General features: G+C 44.3%; 1 protein-coding gene across 1 annotated transcript; it reads left to right on the top strand.

The window, feature by feature from the left end:
- Window positions 1–120: 120 nt before the first annotated feature.
- Window positions 121–11,283, top strand: LOC124179751. Its single transcript, XM_046564451.1, has 16 exons — window positions 121–489; window positions 1,477–1,555; window positions 2,118–2,560; window positions 3,038–3,504; window positions 4,271–4,454; window positions 4,549–4,645; window positions 4,747–5,885; window positions 5,972–6,147; window positions 6,225–6,377; window positions 6,448–6,534; window positions 7,593–7,725; window positions 8,275–8,374; window positions 8,457–10,003; window positions 10,358–10,518; window positions 10,619–10,771; window positions 10,967–11,283. Exons 1-16 carry the CDS (start codon window positions 329–331, stop codon window positions 11,023–11,025), a joined length of 5,139 nt encoding a protein of 1,712 aa, XP_046420407.1. The 5' UTR covers window positions 121–328; the 3' UTR covers window positions 11,026–11,283.
- The last annotated feature ends 134 nt before the right edge of the window (window positions 11,284–11,417 follow it).

Below are 11,417 nucleotides of genomic sequence, written 5' to 3'. Positions count from 1 at the left end.
CCGTTTCTCCGTTGGAACGAAAGCCGTGTGCTTTTCATCTGATTTTATTGTAATTTTGAAACAGCAAAAGCTGACCGATGTATTTTGTTCAAAAAAAATTATTACAGTCGAGGTTGAATTACGATCACATGACCCGCGGTGACTCGACGGATTGTTTTACCGTATGAAAAATCCGATCACGAAGCGAGGTCCGAGGCGAGACTCTCAAAATCGGTTGTTTGTCTGTTTGAAAATCACTGAGAGTGACCTCCGGTTGTTTATCCAATTGCGCCGCACTCGACGTACATCGTCTCAGAGTCAGTAAGTTGTAAGCATTCCTCGAGTCAAGATGCAAAGACTGATCGTATGGAGCTTCGTCTTTCTGACGCTCGTCGCCTCAGCCCTTGCTGTTCAGGGCGTGAAAACGAGCGGAGGGCGGAAAATCGGCGGTATAAATTCTGCCAATTCGGTAGCATCGAACAACACCGGACTTTGCTACATGAGAGTTCCGTAAGTATATATATATATGCATTTATTAAACGTAAACAGAACCGATCGTAAAACCGGGATTTTTCAAATTCGATTTTGGATATCGGAGAAACAGAAGACTGCCGACGTATTCGACGTACGAAGGCTGACAGAAGTGCCGATCCTTGGCCCAACGAAAATACGGAATCGGCTGACAATGTCGAAATCATGATCGAAGCGTAATTTGCAATACATGTTATTTTCGAAATGGTGAATCGGTTCGTTCAGAGGAGAAATTCACTTCGGGACTATCGTGAATTTCGGTGTAGATAGTCTTTGGTTTCGCAATATTCCGATGTAACGCGACGATGAAACTTGTTTCGATGATCGTTACATCGCCGTGCACACCGATTCAGCCTATGACTAATTCATCGACGTGTCCTCGTTAGCAATGCGAAGGGAGTCTCACTGCGTAGTCACGTTTATAAATATACTCGGTAATATTTTGCTCAACTCAAACGATCGATTGATCGATCGCCGGGTAGCTGTAGATTAATAGATCTATGCTCACTTTAACACTGATTTGCAAATTTTCACTACAAATAGAACCTTATTGTGCGCATTCTTTTCAGCAGTTAAAAAAAGTCCCTGCCTCACTAATTGTAAGAGTTGCTCGCCTCATACAACTATTTTGAATATAATCAAGGTTTGATGGAAGCAACGCGTCGCAAAACATTTTTGCTCAGTTCAAAATGAAAGTCAGGAAAAGTCCAGTTTTACAGACATTGTTTGCGAATCTTCCGATGAAACCTTTACTATTTTTGAAATGTGGTAGAAACACAGTGAGAGAAATACGTTCTAAATGTGACTAAAGTTCTGTTAGTATCGAAAATCTCTCCGTTTTTACTACTTTTAATCTCAATCGCTCGCAATTCCGACGCTATGATTCTTCTGGCTTGCTTCAAATTCAACGGCATGTAATTATCTAGTGATAAGTTCGTGAAATAAACGAAGATTTTCTTCCCGCAGGTACAGTCATTGGGTAGCTCTTAACGGAACGAATACAACAAGTCGCCCGGTATCCCCATTGCCGAGGTATCCTTCCGCGGTAAGAGCTGAAACATGGTTGGAAACGAAATTTGACGCCCTGTTTGATTCTCATCGAAAACCGGATTTCAATATAACTAGGAGAAATAAAACATACCGAATTACTCTGATCGTTAAAATAATTCATAATTTTCTATAACATCAGATACTTGTATTTTTCCACAATTTAATGTTTACTCCAGTGTCTTGATAACCACCGCTGCAGGTCAACTCAAGATAAGAGAAGGAAAACAATTTTTAAACAATTGTTCACTCAGTTACTCATTCACTCGTTTTACCTAATGAGAACAACAACGCAGTTAGAAGTTCGGCTTATCTCTGACAAATAAATTGAAAAAGAAAAGCTAGATTCAGTCAGAATGTAATCAGACTGCTACATTCAAGTAATGACGTGTTTTTCAAACTGTTAAACAATTTTCGATACTATCAACAGCGCTTAAATTATTATCAAACGCATTTTAGTTTATCATCGGTTAATTCCTCGGCCGTACTCGTAATTCGTGACTAAACGAAAGCTCGAAAAAGCTCTAAAATCAAATTCAACTTCACCATTCATTTTTCAGCAAGGCAATCAACCCTGGGTGACGCTGGTTGACTGCTGTGAGGGTTTCGTGCGAAACGGTACATCGGACAACTGCATTGCTCACTGTGATCGTGGCTGCGAGGGTGGACGATGTACGGGGCCGAACATTTGCTCCTGCGAGCCGGGCTGGGCGGCTGAAAACGGGGTGTGCAAGCCGGTATGTTCGCGGCCATGCCGTCCCCACGCCTACTGCTTTTCTCCTGAACAATGCATTTGCCAACTCGGCTACATATCCGACGGAAACGATCAGTGCATACCCGTTTGTCCCGGCGGCTGCACCAACGGCGACTGCATCGCACCAAGGACATGTCGATGTAAACCTGGTTACACCCTGACTGACCTGAACCAGTGCGTTCCCACTTGCGAGGGCGGCTGTCCTCACGGCGAATGCACCGCTCCTGGCGTTTGTACCTGCTACACAGGGTAGGTGAAGACGGTGGTTGAAGTATCTGTGCGATATGGTGATTCGTTTTTTAACTTTTTGTTTTTTCAGTATTTTTCACAAATTTTTCGAGTGGCACCTTAAAAACAAAATTGTTAAAAAATGAACCACCCTACTGTGCGAGGTCCGAAAGGTCAAAATTATATGCGAGACACAGATTCGGAAGCAGAATCCAGTAGCTCAAGGTCTAAATATCAATTACTGCTCCGTTCTATCCAGAAGAAGTCATTCGCACTCGTTGACATATCGTTCAAGCAGTTTTTCCGACTGTTGGGTACATTATCCCTTCCATTGGAGCAGGGCTGATAACGGTTGTCCAAGTATTAAAACCACTCGTGCCAACATGATTCGGTTTATTGAATCCCTCCTCCTCTGGCCCAGCACTGATACAAATATTCGTCAACAGCTGAGCTCTACCTTTGACGCCAACCTTGGTTCTCTAATTATAATCATTTCAGGTACGTGAATCCACCAGGTGAGACGGAGGCTTGTATCGCGCACTGTCCCAATGGCTGCTTGAACGGTGAGTGCACATCTCCAGGAGTTTGTACATGCAGGCCAGGGATGACTCGGGACACCAGCGGGAGATGCGTCGCTGAGTGTGAAGGTGGGTGTCCAAACGGCTACTGCGTGGGGCACAACAGGTGCGAATGCAACTCCGGATTCGTGCTCAATCCCGCGACGGGGAAGTGCTCCGGTACCTGCCAGTATCCTTGTTTGAACGGAGAGTGCACCGGAGCCAACGTCTGTACTTGTAAACAAGGCTACGTCCTCGATACTTCCGATCCGACCCGAAGCCGTTGCATCGCATCTTGTCCCGGTGGGTGTCCTAACGGTGTCTGCTCTGGACCAAACTTCTGCATCTGTAATCCTGGCTACATCAAAGACCGCAGTGTCAAGGGACGTCAGCGTTGCGTGCCCCGGCATTAGGGGGCGCTCGAATATTTTCTTATAATGCATTTTATTGTTTACTCGAAATCTTGAGTAAATCCAAGAGATTCGAGCAATTTTTTGTACAACTTGAAGGCGCAGCTGTATCGTTTGCTTAATAAATTCTTTATCACTGTGCTTGGTCATTCACACTGCATATGTTTATACTCGCAGACGCTTGTCTGACGTGATGTGATAACGAGATCAGTCGCCGTGACGCTTCTGTACTGTCCGGCCCCTTATGGTCACTTCTATCCAACACTTGCGTAGTGCACTTTGGGACAATTTTGCAAGTAAGTAAAAAATATGTTGTAACCTAAACCTGAAGAGCGAACGAATTATAATGAATACACAAATTTGAAGAAGAAGACCACATTGTTTATCTATATGAAAAGAATGGTTTAAAGGAAGTAAGTGAATCATCCTGTTCAGACCATTCTATTGATACATTTTATCAACAGCATGGTTTTTACATATTTCATGCATTAAATGAAGTAGTTGTGATTGTTTCTCCATGTGTCGTATGCGAGTTAATTAACTCCTAATGTATAATATTTGCAAAACTCAACTATTACAGAATATAACACATGCACATGTTATATTCCTTTACTGAAGAAAGGTTGAAGAAAATCTCAACGCCTATAAAACAGAGCAACTGATCTAACAATAAATCGCAATCTGCTTACAATAACAACGCCTACATCCGGATTCCTGAATGTATGGAACACTATGAAGCCCCCACTGTTGGTGGGAGTGATAAGGTCTTCTTTGCGCTGAGAGTGGCAGTACGAATGCGGGTGTTTTCTTACCACCTTCGAAGAGTAGACTGAGCAACATGACAGTTGGAGTAATTTTCTCAATCGCGATCGCAGTTCTTACGATATGTATCGTGGATGGTGATAAACTGAAGGGTGATAGGGACGCGATATGTATACGGACTATCAGGTAAAATTATAATGAATTAAAAACTAAATGAGGCATATGATTTTATACAAATATGATAACGAGTGTATAATGTGCAGTATCTGTTTCTCCTCAGTAAGAACGAATCCCACTACGTTCCATACTTAGAGACGTACAGACAACACATACTGCGAGGCTATCGCGTCAGGGTTCGTACGAACTTCAGACAGGAGGTAAGGATACCTCAAAGTATTAGAAAAATGACGAAGCAGTTGTATCTCAAAGCTGCGTATTACTCTGAAAAAAAGGTTGCAATAATTTCCACAACTTTCAGTACCACACTACCTACTCAACGGAGGCAGCATGCTGCGAAGGTTACAGCAACGTGAACGAGGTGTGCATACCAGTGTGTTCGGGTTCGTGCGAGAACGGAAAGTGCGTAAAGCCGGAAGTGTGCGAATGTGATATGAACTACAAGCTGGATTTTTTCGGTCAGAAGTGCGACCCGGTCTGCCGATCCTCCTGCAATTTCGGAAGCTGCACAGCACCGGATGTCTGTACCTGCAACGACGGCTACAGACCAACGGACGTCTGGCACAACTGCGAACCAGTCTGCTCCTTCGAGTGCAAGAACGGTTACTGCGTCGAACCGGAAATCTGCAGTTGCCACGAAGGCTACGAGAAGAACAGTACCGCAGAGTGCCTTCCGGTATGCGAACGACCTTGCGTAAACGGTCATTGCGTTGCACCGGATTCATGTCGGTGTGACGACGGCTTCCGGAAAACTCAGAACGACGTTTTTGCCTGTGAACCAAACTGCGATCCACCCTGCGTTTTCGGCTCCTGCACCGCCACCGACGTCTGCACCTGCGACACAGGCTACGCCATAGTTCCTGGATCGAATTCCACCTGCACTCCGGTCTGCAACCAGACCTGCGTTTTTGGGACATGCATTGCCCCCGACACGTGCTCGTGTATCGATGGATACGTGCTGAGCACCCGATCCAATTACCTTTGCGAGCCGGTCTGCGAGGAGGAGTGTCATCAAGGAAGGTGCGTCGCTCCTGAGGTCTGCGAGTGCATCGATGGTCACGTTATGAAGGGGTCTAGATGCGTGCCCTCCTGTGATCCCGAGTGCGTGAATGGAATCTGCGATAGTCCCGGCATCTGCAAGTGTCTTCAGGGCTTTGTCAAGGGCAATGATGAAAACTCTACCGTCTGTCAAGCTTTCTGCGAAAAGTGCGTCAATGGATCTTGTATCGCTCCAGGAGAGTGCCAGTGCACTTTTGGCTTCATCATGGACTATAACGACCCCGGAACCTGTATCAAGGCCTGTATTCCCGAGTGCGTCAACGGTTTCTGCACCGCCGAAGGATGCCAATGCCGAGATGGATGGGGAGGTCAATCCTGCGCGGAGTCTCTCATCTGCTTTGTCAGACAACCGATCGAGGACGAGGTCCTCAAAATAAACAGGTGAGAGTTGGTTATTGACAGTCCTGCATTTTCGATACTAAGCTAGTTCATACTCGAAATAAACAAAAAACTATTCCTCGAGCCAGCCAAATCGTCTATGAATACGAGACGCTCAATGCCGTTCAAAATGTCGATCAAAATTCGACGGGAACGTCGTTTGAGAGACCACCGTGCAGCGAACGGTGCATCGCTGAGGTTGAGAACAGCGTTGACAACTTTACTGATCATTTGCGGAAAGAAGTACTGTACTTTTTCCTATTTGGTGAGTCAAGTGATTATAGCCTGAAAATCTTACAGTGCATCGAATTTTGGACGTGGATGATATTTTATTTGGCACAGATTCACCGTGCAACGTTGTATCGGCCCAGACTAGTATCTCCAAGATTTACGCCAGCGTGATAGGCGGGGTGATCGGTATCATACTGTGCTCGGCTGCCGTCTACGTTCTATATTTAACGAAGTTAATGCGGAAGCCAAAGTCACCGAGTAACCGTAAGCAAAATTGTATTTAGTTGGCGTCGTATTTTCTTCGTTGCGTGTAATCTTGTCACAACATCATTAGCTCTTTCCGCTCTGATTTCATGGCTGGTCCCAAAGAATGCGTATACGTGGAAGAAACGGAGGACGAATGCGACAGCATCTCTCAATCGTACGTGAATATCGTCAACTCTCCGTGAATCATCATCTAATAATGCAATAATTATGGATAAGTACTTTTGAAAGAAAAAATATAGCCAATTGTTGTTTAGGGAAGTGAGATGTTGTAGTAGTAACAACGTCGACGAGAAACGCATCACATAGGACGACAGGAATGATATCTGCTAGGCTGTATTTAATAAATACGCGTAAACAACCATTATCCAAGCGTTATCAGAGACATATCCTTTATTACTGATTAAACAAACGTTTGCTGCGTGCTCTTTGTAGTCTGAATAATCTAGAACAGAAGCTACTGCTGTGCACTCTTTGTTCCGCAGTTAAGCGTCGCAGCTTTTGTAAGTACCGAAATTTTAAACCTTCAGAAACTACTTCTGTACTGAAAAGTGAGTATGCTTCGACAAACAACATTAACCCTAACAGGTCACTCGGGGCGAATTTTACTCAAAACATTTTTCAAACTGCTCGTAGAGTCAGTCAGTTGGGGAAATGAGTACCGTGGCTCCATTCTTCATGCGAAATAAAGACTTTTTTTCGACACTTTTGGCACTTTCTTTTACTTTGCCGGTATTTTACAATATTTAAACATTCAATTTTGGTTAGGAGAACTGAGAGAGCTTTTTCCGCGATCCTTAAACAAACTTAGATATGTTTTTTTTTTAGATGTTTAGAACTCATCTTTGAAGCAAAATATCACGTTTGGGGTGAACTTCACCTACTGTGACTGGTATGCGATTTTACCGCGGTGCGGTGTGACCTACTAGGTATAAAGGATAAATTTTCTAGTGTAGCGAAGCTGGTTCTTAAGTAGAGAACCGTCAGTGGAGAAGTCAATTATGACACAAACACCTACGTAAAATTCGAAGCTTTAATTAGCTGCAGTTCTTTCCGTTATTATGCTTTGTATTCACCGCAGTAGAAAAACGCTGCGTCCGCTTCACTTGATATGACCGTTCAAATGAAAGTGGGAGAGATAACACCGGCTCCACAGTTAGAATTGTCGGTTTTACTTTTTCACTTTCATTCCAAACTGATTGCTGCAAACGGTAGCTTGGCAAGAGAGAATTACAATGCTGACGTTTCCAATTATCCTGTCGATCGCGATACAGTTTATCGTCTTTTCAACGTCGCAATCAACCGCTTTGCGTGGAAGTCCTCAAGCTGTGTGCAAAAAGAGTGTAAGGTAAGATATATTTCACGAATTGTCAATTTCCTTCAATATTAATTAAATCCTGACCGAGCCAAATTCTGCATGATTGATAAGAAAAAAAATTAGATTACAGAGAGTTGAAGTCTCACGCACGTGGCTGACATTTCGAAGTGACGTTTTTTTTTTTCTGCTTGTCTTGCTGTCTAATTTTTTTTCTCAATATAAATTACCGTGGATGAAACAAAACTGTGACGGAAAGTTGAGAAAAAGTTATTATTTAAAACAAAAACAATGATCTGCATTTGTAAGCATTATCATAAACGTACGAATAGTTTAATTTTTCAAATTTTCAATTCCGGTTCTGTGTTCCTAGTAACAATCCACGACATAGACGGAGAAAAGTTAGATTTTCAAAATTATAGAATAGTCACGATTTTCGCTACTTGCGGTTATTTGCATTACTGTCATGATTATACTTCATCCAAGATGGTTATCATTGATGAAAAATCTCAATAAGTAAGAAAAATAGAAATTCGCTTAAAAAAATGTTTCAAATTTCAAATCAAAACAAACTTGGCCCAGTTCTAGGAAATCTCGTTACGTTCCATACCATGACTATTATCGAAATAGACGACTGCAATTTTTCCACCCACCGAGATGGCGTACCAACTGGAAAATCAAGGTAGGAATACGACGATCGCTTCTCTTTCCGCACGGTCACTCTGCGATTTTATTTCCGCCTGACATTTTCCATCGTTTTGCAGTACTACACGTCGTGGTCAATCGTAGATATATGCTGCTTTGGTTACGACAATGTGCATGGTAGCTGCATGCCACACTGTTCATTGGGATGCGAGAACGGCAACTGCGCCCAGCCCTTCATGTGCGAGTGCAACAAAGGCTACACAAAGCTTAACGATCTATCAGGATGCAGTCCGATATGCGAGAAACCCTGCATTTTCGGAAAGTGTACCGCTCCGAACACCTGCACCTGCGACGAGGGCTTCGAGTACAACGCTGAGACCATGACTTGCTTTCCAAAGTGTCCTTCCGGTTGCGAAAACGGGTGGTGCATCAAACCTAACAAATGCATCTGCCACTTTGGTTACGCGATGAGCGATGACAACAAGTGTCTTCCGACATGCAGCCACGACTGCGTAAACGGAAAGTGCATTGATGCCGAAGTCTGCGGCTGCGACGACGGCTTCGAACCGTCGCGACTGAACGCCTTCACCTGCGAGCCACGTTGCAGCAAAACTTGCATCTTTGGGAACTGCACCGCACCAGAAAAGTGCACCTGTAACGAGGGCTTCGAGCTTGGTCAAGACGGTCACACGTGCAAACCGGTCTGCGGTTTCCCCTGCAACAACGGATGGTGCGCGGCGCCTGACATCTGCAAGTGCAATCCGGGCTTCGAGAAGAACGAGGACGACGAGTGCGTTCCAGCCTGCAGAATTCCCTGCGAAACGCGTTGCGTCGCTCCCGACGTCTGCATCCCCTGCAAAGATGGCTTCCAGCTCTTCCAACGCAGCGTAAACGAGTCCGTCTGCGAGCCGGTCTGCGAGCAGGGGTGCTTCCTCGGCACCTGCGTAGCTCCCGGAGTCTGCGCATGTCGCGCAGGCTATCGCCTAGCCAATCGTACCTGCGAACCGGTCTGTGCAAGGGACTGCGAAAACGGCTTCTGCGCAGAGCCCGATGTCTGCCGATGCGATCCAGGATTCAACGAGACCCAGGACGGTCGGTGCGAGCCCGTCTGCGAGCGGCCCTGCGTCAACGGACGGTGCGTAGCACCTGACGTGTGCGAGTGTAAAGAGGGCTTCCAGCGATCTCCGGACGACGTCTTCAGCTGCGAACCGCGGTGCGAGCCGCCCTGTGCTTTCGGCGTCTGTATCGGACCCGGTGTCTGCGCCTGCGGCACCGGGCTTAAGCTCGATAATGCCACTAAAGACTGTCAGCCCGTGTGCACGAAGCCCTGTGTCAACGGGATTTGCGAGAGTCCTGAGAGATGCGAATGCCTCGAGGGATATGAGAAGTCCGAAGTGGAGTCGAACGTCTGTCAGCCTGTATGTGAAAAGTGCGTTAATGGCTCCTGCGTCGCTCCAGGTCAGTGCGACTGCCAAGCTCCTTTTGTCAAGGACGAAAAGGACCCTGGAATCTGTCGACTCACCTGCCAGCCACGCTGTATCCATGGCACGTGCGCTCGCGATGCGTCATGTCTATGCTCTTTTGGATGGGCAGGAAGTTCTTGCGACCAGCCGTTGTTGTGTGTCATCGCTGAGCAAGCTCACGGCAACTCTGTTCAAGCAACGAGGTGATAGTGCGATTTCTTATTTGTATCCTGGGCACTATATTTTTCTTTTAATTTCATGTTGACCTGATTTTTTTTTATGAGAAGCTCACATGATTAGAATTCTGAATTGTTAGCAAAGAAAAATCTGACTCCAAAACAGTAACATCTGCCTGATATCGCTGTTTATTATTTCTGGCAGGAAGCTCTAGCTTTAATCTTCCGATGTTGATGAACTCAGCTTTCAGAATATCATTAGAGAGAATTGTTTTCATCCGGGAGGCCCATCCATTCACATTCCATCATCACGCGTATACGTATGCACGAAATTACAAACTGCAGAAATTATAATTTAATGCATTTTTGGAATATTTTTAGCAAGCTTCCGGAATTTAATGGAACCACGGTCACGAATGAAATTCTTGGAAATGAGTGGGGCGCACCATCTTGTCGATCGGAATGTTCTAGCCAGCTTGTCAACATGACAATCAACTCGACGAAAGCTTCCGCGGACACGGTTTATCACTTCATATCCATAGGTAAGGCAGATCAACATGCCTTTAGTAAGATCCTCTGTTCTTTTGCTTCCGTGAACCGTTGGTCATAATTGATAAAATCATTTGCTTGTCGTGCTTTCAGACTCATCGTGCAACGTTGTCACCGCTCATCGAAACTTTTCGAAAACGCACAATAGCGCAATAGGAGCTGGAATTGGAGTTTTAATAATCGCTACCGTTGTTTGTGGCGCATACGTTACGAGAAGAAAATGGAAATCGAGGCACATGATGAAAAGTAAGTTTTCCGATGCTAGGAATGATTGAATAGTTGAAAAGTTTACTCGGACAGGCACCAGGTAAAGTAGTACCAACTAATTAACTGTGTGCCAAACCTACAATTGACCTTTTCCATCGGTGGAATTTTTTTGTGTATAAACCAAGTCCTTCACCTTCTATATTACAACTGTTAAATTTATTTTTTTTCTTTCAGGTGAATCAACACAGTGTATACAGTATAATAGCTCGGAAAATATCTCGGAGGATACGTAAATTTAAACTATTTTCTCTAACGAATTATTGAAACTCATTTATTTATGCCGCGTTCTATATTTCATTGTGCGAATATATTAACGTGGAACATTTTAATTTGAAACAGCTGTAATCTGATCAGAAAAAGGCGACGCAATGTGTTTTATGATTAAGTGTAAGAATGGTAGTCTACAGTCTTATATACTATTCGTAAAATTATCACATCGAAGTAATTCCTTACGTGAATAAAATTGTGGCCATGGGCTTTTTTGGTGCAAAGACTTTATTATTTTTATGGTAAAAGATTCTTGTACGATAAACCAATTGTTGCTATATTGTTCCGTTTCTTAGTAGCAGGAATATATTTTTCAATTGGACCTGTGTACATTCATTTTGTTTGAAGTACACCAGTT

The sequence above is a fragment of the Neodiprion fabricii genome, chromosome 4 (genome assembly GCF_021155785.1).
Source record: "Neodiprion fabricii isolate iyNeoFabr1 chromosome 4, iyNeoFabr1.1, whole genome shotgun sequence".
Taxonomy (NCBI): domain Eukaryota; kingdom Metazoa; phylum Arthropoda; class Insecta; order Hymenoptera; family Diprionidae; genus Neodiprion; species Neodiprion fabricii.
Note: the sequence above shows the minus strand (reverse complement) of the source record. Positions and strands in the feature narration are given on the sequence as shown.

Excerpts from the sequence above, each read along its gene's own strand:
- LOC124179751 (XM_046564451.1), top strand. The coding sequence starts at position 329 with ATGCAAAGACTGATCGTATGGAGCTTCGTCTTTCTGACGCTCGTCGCC. Across the intron at positions 2,561-3,037 it reads GTTTGTACCTGCTACACAGG|GTACGTGAATCCACCAGGTG; the intron begins GTAGGTGAAGAC and ends TAATCATTTCAG. Across the intron at positions 5,886-5,971 it reads GAGGTCCTCAAAATAAACAG|CCAAATCGTCTATGAATACG; the intron begins GTGAGAGTTGGT and ends TCCTCGAGCCAG.